The sequence below is a fragment of the Leiobunum rupestre genome, chromosome 10 (assembly GCF_980474605.1).
Source record: "Leiobunum rupestre chromosome 10, qqLeiRupe1.1.hap1, whole genome shotgun sequence".
In the NCBI taxonomy this organism is placed as follows: domain Eukaryota; kingdom Metazoa; phylum Arthropoda; class Arachnida; order Opiliones; family Sclerosomatidae; genus Leiobunum; species Leiobunum rupestre.
The window spans coordinates 16,700,775-16,718,054 of record NC_143393.1 but is presented as its reverse complement, the minus strand read 5'-3'; the positions used below and the strand labels follow the sequence as shown (position 1 = coordinate 16,718,054).

The following is a 17,280-nucleotide window of genomic DNA, read 5'->3' as shown; positions in this document are numbered from 1 at the left end:
ATAACAGTTTTATTTTTTGTACAATTCTCTCGTCATTTTTCTTCACAAATATAACCTACTTCAACCATGAACAAATTAGCACATTTTATATATATTTTTGGTGTTTCTCAAAAGCCTTCGCTACCTAATCGTACGTCTAATCAATGAAAAAATATACACCAGCCTGATATGTGACAAACCTACAAAGAAATCAACAATATTTTCTTTCAACTTTTTCGGTTAATAACTCTACGCTTACGGAGGTTCACGACTCAAACGGTACAGTGGAAAATACGATGCTCTATGAACTACTAGGAAACTATCAGTTTCCATTTTTTTCTCTCTTATGTACAAAATGTTTTCAAACATGATTTCTTTTTAATCCGAGTTTTGTTTTTATTTTTGGGGAGTGACAACGACGTAAAAGTTCGAAACAGAAAACGAAGAATATCAAAATATAAAGTATTTAGGTATTTTATATATATTTTTTACAAGGAGTAGTGTGAGAAACCGTGGTGAAAAACGTGGTGAAACTATACAGATTTATAGTTGGATTTCACGCGAGTGAAAAAATATCATATATTTTTCCCCATCTCTACATGTATTATATGACTTGAAACGTGCGACAAAATTGATGTTTGTATCTATAAATTTAACTATAACAAAATTAGCACCATATTAAGTACGGATATAAAACTCAAACGTAACTTTCTTTAGCGAGCATTGCCAACATAATCGATTACAACGATTTAAATTTAAACCCGCGATTTCAGTTAACGTGAAAATACTCAATGAAGGTAAGGTTTTTCTAGCGATCTCGTACACTATAAAAGGCTATAGTTCATAAGATAGCGTATGTACAAACGAGTCGATTAGGTAAAGTCTACCTATCTTATCCTGTATCATACTTTCTGGTCCACTAGTGCTTGACGAAATTGGCAAATACATTTAACAAAAAATTCATTTTCATTTCTTTGGTTAACTAAAGCCAAATATTTACAATTAACCTATACTTTAAACACTATTTCGATATCTTAAAAAAAGTTAGTTTTTTTTCCTATAAATTTGCAAAGTTAATAAATACTATATAGTTAAATTTCCGAAACGTTTTACTATTTCATTGAAGACATGTATGGGCTAATTAGTAATTATATTAATTAAATTTGATTGGAAGCACGTGCATGTTAAGTTTCATCCAGTAATTTAAGTTTCTATTTTTTTTTAAAAAACCGACGAAAATCGTGCCGTGAGAAAATGCTTTAGTCAAAAATTTCAAAGAACAAAATTTTTATCAGCCAAATACATTCCCAAAAATTCCCTTTTTCTTAAAAAATACTATATTTACAGCTAAATAATCACAGTTTACACTTTTCAAGGTTGTTTCAACAATGTATTTATTTCAACTTAGGGAAAATGATCATGTTGAGACGAGGGAAAAACATCACCGTCAATTTTAGGAAACCAATTGGGCCAATCTTACTGTTAGAGCTTGCAGGGGATACGGAACAACGTTTAAAACTATCACAATTCTCCCAAAGTAGAAATAAATACATTTTTGGTTGTTTTCTTTTGTAAAATTCGTAACCCAATTCTCGCAAAATTCTCGTTTTATAAGGTTGCCCTCTAGTCAACAATAAATTACTTCACTTAATTATATACATATCGATATCATACAGAATGACAGACCCATATAGCATCTATAATGTAACAGACAAGTTCTAGCGTTTAAATATATCACTTTTTGGGGTGGGTGGGGGGGGGGGGGGGTTTCACCATGGTTTTTTTGGCTTCGTGGAGTATCTAGCTTTCTAGACACATATCAGACGTACAACACACTGAAAAACACACGTTTTGCGTCGCGAAAGAAGGGGCCTGTTATTTTAAAATCGTGGTATTTTTACTATTTCGTTTTTACATTTGGCTAAATTTCTACACCTAAAATATAACCTAATTTATTACAATATTCGCAATGCCAATTTATTTTTTAAATCGAAATTCTAGGAGTTGGGTATTTTCGGGATGAAATCTTTCAGCGTGCAATTTTTTTCTAAAGGTCGCCGGTGGTCTGCAGTACTTTCCCGTTTGAGTAGCATTTTTTTAATATTAATATTTAACATTTTTTAAAATTTATCATCAACTCACGCGGCGACCCCGTTTCTACGTCTTGAGATTATTATTACTTTTAATATTTCGTTTTAGAAATCAGCTGCCATTTTGGCTGTTTTGTTAATTTAATTTTTTTAATGAAATTGAACGGGGAAATGAGGTGGGAAATAAACTATTTCGTCGATGTTTTTAAATGCTTTTGTGTTTTTCATATTTTAAGGCTTAGCATTTTCGACGTGAGGGTTGTACTGATCTAATTAGGATAAGCCGAATTATACGGAAATTTAAATTTTTTTGTTTTAGATAAAATTTTGCGTTTTAGGGGGGTGTAACATTTTACCCCCGTTTTCGAAAAGGGGGAGGACATTGAACATGTTTATTTTTATATATAGATGTAATGGTGTCGTACTGCAGGTGCTCCAGACGGTGACCTTGAGAGGTCGCGCGTTTTATTTTTTGTCGGCGTCAATAACCGCGCTCGTCACGTGACGGGCGCCAGCCAATTAGAACGAAGGGATATTCGGTTTAAAGATATTTATTCCATACTTCTTTTAATATATTATTTATATTATACCACTAAAGAGAAGCTTTCGAGAAATATCGAGCCCAAAACCCTATAATCGCAAAATGCATTCGTTCATTTCTACAAGAGTTGATGTGTCCATCGAATGTATATAGTCTATGAGACATTGCGTAAAGTAATTTCCACAGCTTCTTCGCATCACTTAACGTATATTCACCGTCGCCGGAACCCCCGGACAAGACGTTAAATGACCATCGACTCGAGATCTCGCTAAAGGATTTACCAATTTCATTCGGTGTTGACGTTGTCATTGTTGTTTTGCATAAAAAGAGATTATGGCTCGTCGTGAAAAAGACCTTCCATCGTACTTCCACAAGAAATATTAATACATATATTATATATCTTTCCTCAAAAGGGAGATGACGTCAAAATACGTCACTTAAGAATCTCCCCTGACATCGTGGCTTCCTCCGGAAAAACTCCCAAAGGATTTAGGAGGGCCACTGTTTCTTCAAAAATTACAAGTTGAAAAACCATATATCTGCCATTCAAAGGTTCACACTTCGCTGTAAAAAAGAAACGAAGAAGTTTTTCAGATTCTACCTTCGTATATTCTCAATCCCATAAACATACGAGGTATAAATGTTTGGGTTACTTACGAAGCTTCAACGGAGCAGCTGTTGAGTAAGAGCTGCTTCAATCGTTTAAGATCATCTTTGGAAGGTTTGCTGTGTTGTACGGCGCCGCCATTGACCGTAATCTGCACCGACGAAATGCCCTCCTTGACTTCGCTGACGTCGATCTTAATGTTGGAAGGAATCTTGTTGACGCTCAGATTCCTGGGGGGAACCGGCGGCGGGTTCTGAGATCGACTAGATGGGTCCGAATGTTGCCTCTGATGACCTCCGGCGGCCAGGGCTTCCGCGACGGCACCGGGGTCGCTCAGGGTACTTCGGGTGCTTCGAGGGTTGGCCATCGGCTTTCCCGGTTGAGGCGGGACATCGTCCGTACTGCTTTCGCCAGTTTCGCCGTCTAGAAGCAGAGTCTCTTCTATACACTCAGAATCGTGGTAGGAGGAAGGCTCTTCCAGAATGTCTGACCCGTCGTAGTCCGCGCTGCCGACGCTCAAGTGCGTCGAACCCGTACTGCTGACACCGCTGGAGCTGTAGATGGACTCCGAACTGAGACACTTGGCAACGTGCTTGTTTCGAAGCAGCCTTTCGCTGGGACCGCAACAACCAGTTCCGCCCGGAAACGAAACTCCGCTGCCCGAATGATAAAAGCCGAGCTGCGCCGACTGCTGCTGCTGCTGCTGCTGTTGCCCGTAATTCCACGACAAACGTTTATGGATACTCGTGTCTTTTTCCTTTTTCAAGTTCTCGATAGAGTCGGCCGTGTGGTAGCGTCTCTCGTTCCGACAAGCGCGTTTAACGTTTAATCTTCGGTTAATTTCCTCTTCCGATTCCATGGAGAAAGCCCCCGTCGGCAAATAACGCTGTTCCGTTGACGAGGAAGATACGCCGGGTGATGGGATAGCCGCCGCCATAGCGCCAGCTGGGTGTTGAGCCAGTGGGTGGTTCGCGGCTGCAGCCGCCGCCAGACAGTCAATAAAACTACCCTCGAGACTGTGAACGGGACTGGGGCCTTCGCTAGGAGGGGCGCTGTGCGTGACTAGGCCCGAAATATTTTTGGTTTTGATCAAAGGTGGTTTGGCGTTGATTGGGGCGATGCGTTGCAGAGATCGGGGAGAAAGCGACGAGGTTAATCGGTTGATCGGCGGAGATGGCAGTATCGGGAGCTAGGGGTTTATCAGAAATAATACGTTAATCGATTAAAAACCGAAGTGTTTCCGGGATCGTTTGCCTAAAGACGTACCTGAATAGTAGGCAGATTTTCATCTCGACTGTCCAAAACTTCTCCCAAACAGGGAACGCTTAGCGACAAAGCGGTGGAAGGGGAAGATCCGGGTGACGTGGAGCCGTTGTTGGTGCCTCTGAGAAGAAAAGCCCTTCTTTCAGGCCTAGGTGACGTCACGGTGACGCTGACTCGTGTTTCGACGCTGCTCGACCTCAACTTGCCTAACTCGACGTCGTCGCTATTGACGCTGGAGTTTCTCAACTCGCCCAATTCGATGCTGCACGACTTGGCTTGATTATTCTGGTTGACGGGTGACGTGTTGGGCGGCGCCACCACGATGTTGCCGGAAGCCCCCGAGACAGGGTCACTCATGTCAACCGAACCGCTGTGAGAATGGACTAGGCTGGAATGGCTGGAGCTGCGAGGAGATCGACCGCTGGCGACTAGCATCAAGGCCCTCGAAGGAAAATCGTAATCTTCGTCTTCGTCGGCCGCCTTCAAGAATCCGAATTGCTGGCGTTCGGACGCCGAAGCGGCGTTTTTAGCCTCGGCGTACATTTCCTAAAACGAGAAAACGCCCTTAGAATTCTTTCGAGTCGAGATTAAGTGAAAAATGTCAAATACCTGCGCCCTCCTAATATTTTCTAGCCACAGCTTACTGTCCGAGGAGTACAGAATGAAAGCGGCAGTAGCGACGCGATATTCGTTTACGTACACCGCCAAGAGGCCACTGTTGTCCTTCAATTCGGACAATATTAGTCGGTCTACGACGTATGGTTGACGTATCACTCGAACGCGATCGAATTTTTTAGGTTTGCAAATCAGCAACATGTCCGTGAACAGGAAACAATGAACGTCCACCTTGAGAGAGAAAACAAGTCCATTCACTATTGCTCAAGTACTAACTAAAAATAAGCCTACTATGTCCACTAAAATGTAAAACGCAAAATTCATCAACATCTATCAAAAAGGTCGGCGTTTTAGCGAGACGGTTTTGTAAAACGCTTCTGTTTATGTTTTATCAGAAGTATATATGATATCTATTAGAAAGTAGTAGCCATTTAAGATATAAAAATTAAACACACTCGAGGCAGGTTTCAATAAGCCAAACCGCGGAAGCATACGCCTCATTTACCACCGGAATAGAGCGTTCTATAAAATCGTTGTGGTGTGCTTTCCCCCATTTGAGTTCGGAGGAGGTGAAGGTTTGGCCGGTTTTTCGTGTAAGATAAACATATTTATCTGGCAAACCCGTAAGACATTGAGAGCAGTCGATTTTTAGGAGTAGCGTAGTTGCTAGCTATAGGCTTCACTAATTTCCGGCTTTCCGCGCCGTTTTTCTTATTTTAAATGAGTTTTGTAATAAATGTATGATGGCAAATAAGCAAAATACTAGTCCCAAATCCACGGATTTAAAAAGAAACTTAGATCATTAAAATATTCTTAACCCCAAACATACTTCAAGTCTTCAACACCTAGGGTCTCTCCTACTACTCCTAAAAGGTACGTCTCTAAAATATTCATATAAAGACAGGACATAAGCCGAATTCTCTTAAACCAAATAATAACAAAAGTAGTTGTTAGTCCTGCTGAACAAGCTCTATAGTCTGTATGAAAAGTTTGGCCGGATTTGGGCCGATTTTATAGAACGCTCTATTAATCTGGTTTTAGATGGAACGGCTGTAGTCGGCATCTCTATTTCTTTTTGTTGAACACGTACGAATATCGTCAAAACAGTTCCGCGAAAGGCAAGAAGAAATACACGTGTCTCAAGTCGCGCGCCTCAAAAATCAGACGGCTACAGGCCGTTCGTTTCGCGTCAAAGACACGCGAGATAACGACCACCCTGAATTCTGACGATCTCTTGTCACGCGCTCTCCGTTGTGTCCAACAAGAGAAGCCTTTATCGCTCTTTTCTCTCGTGGCATACAAAAACGTTTTCTTCTTGATATCGAAATACATTTTTCTTCGTGGGCGGAGAAGGTGAGCCGATAACGACTCGACGATGGCTTTTGATGGGCTCTGAATTTTGAAACAGCCACGACACATTATGGTAATTGAAGAGCTTTGTCGCCGCTTCAAACGACAAAAATAAAATATTTCCATTTCCTCATTTTAAGAAAATGCATCTTTGCATCGATGGTTTTTCAGATTTCGTTTGGTTTTTTTTAGCTTAGCCGGTTTCGTAAGCGTAAAAGCGACAGAGTTAGAGTGAAAATACGAGATGGATTTATTATTTATAATATCAACGCGAATCATTTTAAATTGAGTTCAATCAAACATTAAATTTATTAAAAGTAGTTTTTACTAAATGGAAACCGAAGCTTTTAATTTTAGAATTTTAGATGTAAATGATACCAAAAGTATATAATATCTCTATTACGAAATAAATATCCATCTAGGACGAAGCAAATAACATTAAAGTTATAGGGAGATGAATACTTCTCTAAGGTAATGGATTAGTGTTGTAAGTCGGAAAATTTTCCCAAAAAATAAAGTTTTAATTCCATGATTAGTCTAATATATTGTTTGCAAATTTAAATAAAGCGGCATTTTCGACTCATTTTTTCGAATCTAAAAGTAAAACTAAACCTCTAGACTAGTTTAAACTGATTAACAATGTAACACTTAAATGTTTTTGTAGTATATTTACTGATATTAGACATTTTATATCGATAAAAAGTTAAAAACATTAAAAGCCTTTAAAAAGTAATTTATGTTTCAATTTTTTATTTTTCCGATTTCCGGAAAATTAAGAACACTAAATGGATTATATACTTCTGATGATACTTCAAATTCTTCTCTTTGGCCGATCCTGATTTACATAAATTGTTTCCGATACTAGTAACTTTTTCCATCGGAGGTTCAGGATCTTCATAAGATCCAGCACTTTTTTCTCAGTAAGAAGCAAAAAAAAAAAACCCTTTTCCACGAAGTAATCAAGTTAATACCGCGGAGATCGATTTTGAACTTAATACAAAACTTCGCCGCTGTAGAAAAACGCGCTTTGAAATTCCCCAAAGACCCGGCAAAGAAAATCATTAGAAATCAACAGCGTACAAGCCCCGGAAGAAAGCGAAGAGCCTCCCTTCGTTGGTTCCACCTTATTTCTTTTTGGCAAATAAATACTACTTTTTCGAATACCACCAGAGGATAATTTGCGAAAAGATAAAAGAAACACGAAATACGGAAAAAAGCGAAGTACAGCAATTTGCGTCATTTTTATAAGAACTGATTAGCAAAAGAGTTTTTCAAAACCGCTGAGGAGCAGATCACTAAACCGTTTTCTCCGTGTAGAAGCCATAGTTTTGGATTTAACAGAAAATGCGCGAATGCTACCAAAGTTACAATTTCCTCCTACGTCGCTTTTATAAGCTTTCTACAAAATCTACAACAGGCTGTGCCTATAGGCGAAACTATAAAGTAAATTTGGTCTTAACTTGTTAAAATGGGAAAACAAAATCACGTGACTACCATTTCACAGCCAACTTCGATGCGGTAACTCATGTTCATAGTTGGCCGTGTGACGTTAAAGAAAAAAATTATTCCTTCCAAATACAGTAAATTCTGCAGACAACTAACTAACTTATACTTTTCTATTACACAATTGTTTAAATAATAATTATAATTAGGTAATTTAGATGAATCGATCAAAATTTAAACCACCATTAGCAAAATAAAATGAATAATAGTTCTTATTTCTTAGGATAGATGGCACTGCAGTTCTCCACAAAGTCACGTGACTACCATCTTTTCAGCCCCCCTTGGACTTTATAGTTTCGCCTATTGGTAAAGTGCTTTTATCTGTTTTTTTTTGGTCTAATTTTCCATATTACATTATGGAAATCATATCATACTAATGCTGGTGTATTTCCTTGATAAGTATTCGGGCTTCACTTATTACCATTTTTCAGCGAATTTAATTAGGTCAAGGTCAAGGTCATGTAAGGTGTAATAATGGGATGGTTTTCGCTTACTTTACTGGAGGATGTATCACGTAGTTTGAGACCGGATCCCTCCATGAGTAGCTGCCTGCTTTGTTGGTTTCCACACCCGGGCATGGGACACGTCAAGTCCAGACTAACGTGTTCCTTCAGAACCTTATCCAGCTCGTCGTTGTTGGTGTCAATGGCGTCGTAGCTTTCGATCCGACCGATGATGGACGACAACCTCTCTTGTTCCGACCGCTGCCGCATAGTGGCGTCTACGCCGACCACAAATTTCTCAACCGAGTAGTTCTAAAAGCAAACAACACGCAACGTGATTTCAAATACATTTGAGCAAAACACGCGGCGTCGATAAACAACGTACCATTTCTAAGAGATCATTTTTAAGTTCTTCGCTGTCCGTTTTCTTGTGGATAGCCTTCAGTAAGAGCGAGTACTTGGTCAACCTCTGAACTGGTTTGACTAGCAAATCCACCAGTCTAAGTCTATCACAGTCTTTCTGAGTTTCACACCACTACGAAGACCAAGAAATGTTTTTTAGAAAAAACTAGCATCTTTTTAAATAGCGAAGGTGAATTTTTACGCAAAATTTAATCCGATAATGCGACAGTAAACCTTTTATATTTTACATTCCCCAACATTAACAACGTCCAGCGTTACGAGTAAGTCGTAAAAACGCTGTCAAAGGCATCGTTCCATCACCTCGCGGGATGAAAATAACAGGCACCCAGTTCTTTACGATAAGAAATACTAAATGGGGAGACGCCCCCTGGGGGATAAAACGGAGACTATTCAAAGGGGTCACGATACTTACAGCGACGTACGCCTTGAAAAGTTCGTTGTCCTTATGGCGATCCTTGACGTATTGCAAGCACGACTGATGATCGATGCAGTAACGAATATAGGCTTGGAATATTTGGTCGAACTATTTATAGAGAGAGAAAAACAAACAAAAACCATAGATTTAGAGGCGCAATTTGGGAGTACATTTAGAGGATGGTCCTCTTTCAATTTGATAGAAGGGCTTACCGCGAGAAAGCCCTCTTTCATGAGAGTAGGGTTCAGGGGTTCGTGGCTTTTGCGAGAGGCGTTCAGCATTGGCAGCAGGTGATCTATCCAGAAGCGCTGATTCGCCGAGTAAATCTCGGAGATGTTGCTGAACATTTTCTCCGTGTCGATCTACGGGAAATGTAAAAGCGACGTCAAATTATATGAGATACATTTATGTAGCGCTGAAATTAATACTCATTTAATATATCTACAGGAAAACAAGGACTTTTTAAAATCTACTTGACTTTGAAATGTCTAGTAGATTTTAAAATGTTGGTGTCACAATCCAGCCCGATTGAGTTCTTAAAAACTGGAGGCCCGAGTTACACGTAGCCTCAATGTCAAGTAGCTTTAGGATGGTATCCCGAAGGATACATGTTTGTCCCGAAGGATACATGTTTGTCCCAAAGGATACATGTTTGTCCCAAAGGATACATGTTTGTCCCAAAGGATACATGTTTGTCCCAAAGGATACATGTTTGTCCCAAAGGATACATGTTTGTCCCAAAGGATACATGTTTGTCCCGAAGGATACATGTTTGTCCCGAAGGATACATGTTTGTCCCAAAGGATACATGTTTGTCCCAAAGGATACATGTTTGTCCCAAAGGATACATGTTTGTCCCAAAGGATACATGTTTGTCCCAAAGGATACATGTTTGTCCCAAAGGATACATGTTTGTCCCGAAGGATACATGTTTGTCCCGAAGGATACATGTTTGTCCCAAAGGATACATGTTTGTCCCAAAGGATACATGTTTGTCCCAAAGGATACATGTTTGTCCCAAAGGATACATGTTTGTCCCAAAGGATACATGTTTGTCCCAAAGGATACATGTTTGTCCCAAAGGATACATGTTTGTCCCAAAGGATACATGTTTGTCCCAAAGGATACATGTTTGTCCCAAAGGATACATGTTTGTCCCAAAGGATACATGTTTGTCCCAAAGGATACATGTTTGTCCCAAAGGATACATGTTTGTCCCAAAGGATACATGTTTGTCCCAAAGGATACATGTTTGTCCCAAAGGATACATGTTTGTCCCAAAGGATACATGTTTGTCCCAAAGGATACATGTTTGTCCCAAAGGATACATGTTTGTCCCAAAGGATACATGTTAGATTCCTGCCAGAGTTCGAAAAAAAAAAGTTTTTTTTCTTCAAAAATACCAACCCAGTCGGTTTTTAGTGGTGTTTTTTTCATTTGGGTGGGTTTTTTATTTTAGTATACTATTTCCATATTTGTATTAGACGGTATGGCGAAAAACTAAAAACTAAGAGAAATTAGAAATGACTTATGTCTAGCCCTTCTAAATAAAGATTCTAAAGACTAGATATCGTCTGCTAGATAGACTGCTTCTCTTCTTACTTTGTACAAACGCTAAAAATGCCTTTCGGCAGAAAACTCGCTTCAGAATAGAATGAAGTAAAAACTATTGAAAAATGTCCATCAAAGGTTATGCGCATTCATTGCGAGTAATTAATAAGCTCGAAAATTGAGAGAGTAAAAGCCCATCTAACAAAATGTTTCAAGTTAACTTTGTAAGGTTTGTATCACATTACATTTAGGTCTAAAGTGGTCATGGCATATTGAACAAATTGGTTTTCATTTCAAATCTGAGATTTGAAAGCGAGTTTTTTGAGGTGGGTGGGTCGAATAAAAACCCACTGGGTTTTTGGGTGCATGTTTTTTGTTTTCGAACCCTGATTTTTCTCAATCATTTTGGTATGGAAATATGATCCATAGTATTTCTTAATTTAAACAATACTATCGATTGAGAATTATTTTCACGCTATTTGTGGCAAAAATATTTTATAGCGCTTTTTAATTAAGAAGGATTAATCGTTTAAGCCTAAAGAAAAATCACTTAATCCCGTTAATCGAAAATTGAATAAAATATAAGCCTTCGTGTGTATTTAAGCACGACACCAAAAAATAGAGTTTTTCATTATCTCGTAGCGCTGATGACAGTAACTTAATTTCAAATCCCCATTTCACTCTAATCCAAATCTGCACTCCGGTATACTACTATACTTTAAACAGTGAGTTTCTTAGAAGATTCTTCGTCGAACGAATTATTATGTCCACCAAACCCGTGGTTTAGGGGTCCTGTCCAAATTTTGCATAAGGTGGTAAAATAGCTCCCTTATATACTTGTTGAGGTTAACGGTAATAGTTAGTGTAGGAAGCTGTTGGCTCGCGTGGCATGCAGGGCTTGCCACCACCCTCCTACGCATTGTAACCCGGCCACCTGAATTAAAAGGCTTCAAAAGTCGCTTGATGACTTAGGCCTAAGGTGGTGCCTTGGGTATTAGCCTAGCTGCTTATTATTATTATTATTATTATTATTATTATTATTATTTTATTATTATTATTATTATTATTATTTTATTATTATTATTATTATTTTATTATTATATTTCTCCCTAAAGGTCGATCAACAGCGCTCCTAGTGGCAAAAAAAATTAATTTGTCCCTTATACTCCCTTTAAGGGGGAAGACTACAGTGGCCATTGTCTACTTTCTAGCTATTTCAAGCTGAACTCTTAATTTTGTATTTTAACTTATGAAATTAATATTTAAGTGTAGAACAGCCTCTTGTTTAGTGCTTAAAATAATTTTGACAATTTTAAATTTAAAAGTAATTAAATTATTACGTTTTAATTCGGACCCCCGCAGCTAAACAAGTTGGACAAGCGCCCAAACTACCCTTTAGTTAGGACCTTATATCTCGTTAACTATTAATATTAGAATTGTAAATATAATTTTAAACACTAGAGGAAGGTTCAGCCTAATAAGAAAAATATAATTCAATGATGTAATTGTTAAAACAGAAACGCTCAGCTTGAACGAAAAAGAGGCTTTTACTGTATTCTTCCCCCTTAAGGAGATTTGCCAAGAGACGAGAAGTCTGTGTGCTGGTGTCTCACGCGAGATAGTAGCGTGAAGGATTACCGCCTGCTGGCAGGACAAACAGCACACGCTCCTACCCTTTCCTACCGCACTACACAAAACATTACAGAGGCCAGGACGCCTGCTTTCCACGCTTAATACCTTTTGTCCTAGCAGTCACCCGATCACGCGAGCTACTATACATCAACTACACTAATTCAGACTATCCATCCCTCTTTTTAGTACGAAAAAAAAAAGGTTTCCTTCTTCTCAGGCACTCTCGCGGTGATGCATTATTCTCGCCGCGAGAGTTTAAAAGCTAAATAATCGAGAATTTTCAACACGCTATGGGCCTGTCAATTTTTTCCCTTATATAGACAAGCTTACGCTCAAAATTAAATTAAGGCTTTTTCAATGTGACAAACGTGTAGATCGGGAATTTCACCTATTTCCTAAAGGGTTGAATCCATTACGCATCTATCAGAAAAGCATTTGCCGGTATATTATACACGCTGTTTTGGTTTAAATAAAACATTATCTGATATTTTGGGAGGTTTCTTACACACTGTTTTTGTAACTTTCACCGTATTGATTAAATCATTTATCGCGCACTTTTAAATCTTCGTTGTTTTTTCATGACTAACGTATCTCCGTGCAAGTTCGCTAACCGTGGGGTGGCGGAGTGATTAGCACTTCCGCCTCGCAGCTGGGTTCGATTCCAGCTTGTGACTGGATGAAAACTCGGAACCACTCCTTCCGCGTAGAGTTTGCCAGTTCTCTCCCCGCTAGTTAAAGGGGGCTTTCCCCGAGCTCTTCGGTTTCCCCTTCCATAAAAACTTGTAGAGGTTAACGGTAATAGTTAGTGTAGGGAGCTGTTGGCTCGCGTGGCATGAAGGGCTTTCCACCCCAATGCCGTTTTAAGGCACAGGCGAGCGAGGCAACTGCCTTGGGGCCCACACCACATAAATGAATATATTCTTGATTAAATTAAAAGATTTTGATGTGCGAATTCGATGCTACAAAGAGTATAAGTCTTGAGAAATAATTTATCACAAATAAAGAAGGTACATTTACACCATAGTCTCGCAACGGACAGCCGATGGTTTGGACAGATGACCGATAAAAATAAAAGAGAATGTCCGGTCGAATAGCCGTTGGTCAAGGCGATTGACGGCCCAGCAAAAAAGGAGACAAATATGGCGGAAGAGAATCGTAAATTTACCCCAGCACAATATATTGCTTGGACAAAATGACCCGTTGGGTCAGCAGGCGAGAAAAATACGGGATTTATTTGTCCAATATATTTTTATATTTTACGCAAGCTTTTTCTTGTCAAACTTAATAAAAAACGTCATCTCGAAATAGAGAACTGTATTTCTAAAACTTAATTTATCTCAATGAACGTTCGTAAATAGAAAAATGTTTAAGTTTACGAATTTAACGTTATCGTCATCAGGGGTATGACGTATAGCGATAACGTTTCCGAAACTAGTCGGGTTAATTTCTGTTTTTAATGAACTTTTGTTGTTCACTTTTATTTTCATTGTCCCTCATTCTTAAAACTTAGTTTACGAGTCTGCTAATTTTATTATAAAGTGTTGAAAATCAAAAGTAATTTACCTCATTTAGAATACACTCGTTCTGAAGATTGCATAGACAGGCTACGAAGAGCTAAAATACAAAAATAAATGTACGTCAAATTAATATAATTATTATATCCGTAAGGATTTTGAAACTTGGGTATCGGGGTGTTTTGGCACGCGCGAATCGCGCTGCAGACTACTTAATTAATAATTTTCCGGTTTAGGCGCTCCAACCCTCCACGAAGGTGCTTGATATAAATATGGGTGACCCCGGGGGTTAATTAATTAGGAAAGGAACAACCACGCAGGCCGGGGCTGTTGTAGAATCAATTACGATCGCGTCATCCAAAACTAAGACGGACGGTTTCAGCATAGGTTAAAGAGAGGCCCACAGTCAAAAAATGTCCGCTAATTTCTAATTTAAGGGCATCGGTTTGAACGCGGCTTGAGGTTGGAAGAGAAATGACGGCGTAGGCGGACGCCAAAATACGTCACTTCCCGTTTACTAATTGCCTTTTATCGGTGGCAGTGTCGTAAGGTAAAATACGTAAGGCAGTCGTTAATTTATAGCCCTGGGCCTTTGGAAAAAGAGAAGGAATTTTCTACCTTCATTCATTAACAAAGCTCGAAATAGAGAACCGAGAATAAGCTTGGCGCTCTTATCGAATAGTCGTTTCATTTTGCAGAAGTCGGGAGAGATAAATTTATAACTTGACATTTCCGTTAAAGCCCAAAGGTGGCTAAAACTGGTGTGTTACGCTGTCAAGTAACAGAGTAACGCGCCACTCAAAAGGCAACGAGCTTAAATAGACCGATACATATCTGACGACATTAGAGGTCAATTTTTAAATAACCGGAATCTTACCAGATGGCGCCAACAGTCTGAATCGTAGACATTTTAAACTAACTATAAGCCGCGGAAAATATAATTTTTTTAATGGTTCTTTAAATGTCGAATTTTTCCTGATTTGAAAATTGTACTTTTAGTTTTTATATAAAATTAAAATAGGGTTAGAAGCTGTTATTAAAGAAATCGGTGAATATTTATTCCCTTCCGGTCAAAAACGTTAAATAGTATGTATAAAATCATTAAAATCGAAGCTCTAATGGCTACGCTTTTAATTTTTCTTTCCCTGTAAGCGATTGGCGTGTCGGTGTATTATTTGAAAAATAATTTTCAGGTATCTCATTAGTCGAAGCTATTCCGATTCTCCCTTTGTAGAAATTGGTCCAAAAATAAACGCGAACAAGTCCCAAAGCTAAGAAATAAAATAAAGGACTAGGGGGGAGGGGGAGGGGGATCGACGAGGACAACTCTCCGGGGTGGGCGGGATATCGAAGCCAAAACGAACAATTGAAACAAGAAAAGCAGCCCGGTATCTTAAAGTTTTCCACCTCCAGTTACACCAAATCAGCTGGGTTTCCGCAAGGTTGACGCTTCAGGGTTATTTTTAAACCGGGACCTCTACCCTACCCGTTAAAACATAACACAGCCGGGAAATTTCGTTTGGGGCCATCTTCCAGACAAGATCTTATATCTCGAGATTTCGTGCCGTATTGGAAATAAGAAGTCTGTCGGTTGGGTCCGGTGATTTTATTTTATCGATTCAATTGTTTAGACGGCCAGTGGAGCGTGCCAAACAAATTTAGCTAGGACCCTTTTCGCCGTGATTAAGTACCCTAAAGCGTCTTCATTATACCCTAATGAACAATCAAAACAGAAAATCAACTCGGTACTTACATCGGTTATGACCGCCAGTCTTCGTATAAAGAAAACTTCGGTGTGAAGTAACTCCCAAATTGCATCCTGTTGATTTCGCGTCCTTTTTGATAATTCCTGAAATTCATAAAAGAACGCTTCGAGTTAGAGAAACGCTTCGAGTTAGAGAAACGCTTCGAGTTAGAGAAACGCTTCGAGTTAGAGAAACGCTTCGAGTTAGAGAAACGCTTCGAGTTAGAGAAACGCTTCGAGTTAGAGAAACGCTTCGAGTTAGAGAAACGCTTCGAGTTAGAGAAACGCTTCGAGTTAGAGAAACGCTTCGAGTTAGAGAAACGCTTCGAGTTAGAGAAACGCTTCGAGTTAGAGAAACGCTTCGAGTTAGAGAAACGCTTCGAGTTAGAGAAACGCTTCGAGTTAGAGAAACGCTTCGAGTTAGAGAAACGCTTCGAGTTAGAGAAACGCTTCGAGTTAGAGAAACGCTTCGAGTTAGAGAAACGCTTCGAGTTAGAGAAACGCTTCGAGTTAGAGAAACGCTTCGAGTTAGAGAAACGCTTCGAGTTAGAGAAACGCTTCGAGTTAGAGAAACGCTTCGAGTTAGAGAAACGCTTCGAGTTAGAGAAACGCTTCGAGTTAGAGAAACGCTTCGAGTTAGAGAAACGCTTCGAGTTAGAGAAACGCTTCGAGTTAGAGAAACGCTTCGAGTTAGAGAAACGCTTCGAGTTAGAGAAACGCTCCGAGTTAGAGAAACGCTTCGAGTTAGAGAAACGCTTCGAGTTAGAGAAACGCTTCGAGTTAGAGAAACGCTTCGAGTTAGAGAAACGCTTCGAGTTAGAGAAACGCTTCGAGTTAGAGAAACGCTTCGAGTTAGAGAAACGCTTCGAGTTAGAGAAACGCTTCGAGTTAGAGAAACGCTTCGAGTTAGAGAAACGCTTCGAGTTAGAGAAACGCTTCGAGTTAGAGAAACGCTTCGAGTTAGAGAAACGCTTCGGAAAGACAACCTCAGTTTAAAGATCTAAAATACACTTACGTGGGCGTTACTGACAAACTGGCTCCAATGGTCCTCGAGGTGGAAAGGATCTTCTTGAGGCTGGTCGGCGTCCGCAGAGGACGAGTGATGGAAGTGGATGAGGCCGCTCAATTCGGGAATGCCAAACTGAGAGTAATGGTTCAGCAGGTCCGTGAGCACGTTCATCTTCTCGCTTTCCTGTAGACGACCAAAAAAGACAATTCCTTTTTGGTTACTATTGGAAGCGTATTATAGAAATATAAGTTGTCTATTAATATGTCATAGTCAAATTAATTCGCAATTCTCAATTTGTCACTGGTAGACAGTTACATAGAGGCGACTACACTGGGAAAACCTTGAATAATATCATTTGAACACGTACCAGCACATCAGGCACAAGTTGCAGCGGCAGAATTACCCATTGCGTTTCGTACATACTGGGCATTTTTTTGGAAATTTTTCGCATTTTCGTTCGAGAATATTCCAAGAGAACAAACACGCGTGTAATTAACGCGATAGTTTTTAGTTTTGAAGTAAACCAATTACTTAACACTACACGTACGAAAACAAATCGGTAAACCTATTTCGAACAGAAGCGGTTTAGCGAAGCAATTTA

At 39.4% G+C, this 17,280-nt stretch overlaps 1 protein-coding gene across 7 annotated transcripts in view; it reads right to left on the bottom strand.

Moving 5' to 3' along the window:
• Positions 1-2,430: 2,430 nt before the first annotated feature.
• Positions 2,431-17,280, bottom strand: part of LOC149924864 (uncharacterized) — a 254,886-nt gene continuing 240,036 nt past the window's right edge. For all 7 annotated transcript variants that reach the window (XM_090160131.1, XM_090160132.1, XM_090160130.1 and 4 more), the window contains 11 exons: positions 16,686-16,862; positions 15,680-15,775; positions 13,976-14,026; positions 9,442-9,591; positions 9,227-9,337; positions 8,777-8,926; positions 8,443-8,703; positions 5,090-5,326; positions 4,484-5,026; positions 3,268-4,406; positions 2,431-3,174 (listed from right to left, as the gene is read on the bottom strand). In XM_090160131.1, the coding sequence (XP_090016257.1) occupies positions 3,165-3,174; positions 3,268-4,406; positions 4,484-5,026; positions 5,090-5,326; positions 8,443-8,703; positions 8,777-8,926; positions 9,227-9,337; positions 9,442-9,591; positions 13,976-14,026; positions 15,680-15,775; positions 16,686-16,862 (2,925 nt within the window). In that variant the 3' untranslated portion in view covers positions 2,431-3,164. The remainder of the gene's footprint in view (positions 3,175-3,267; positions 4,407-4,483; positions 5,027-5,089; positions 5,327-8,442; positions 8,704-8,776; positions 8,927-9,226; positions 9,338-9,441; positions 9,592-13,975; positions 14,027-15,679; positions 15,776-16,685; positions 16,863-17,280) is intronic.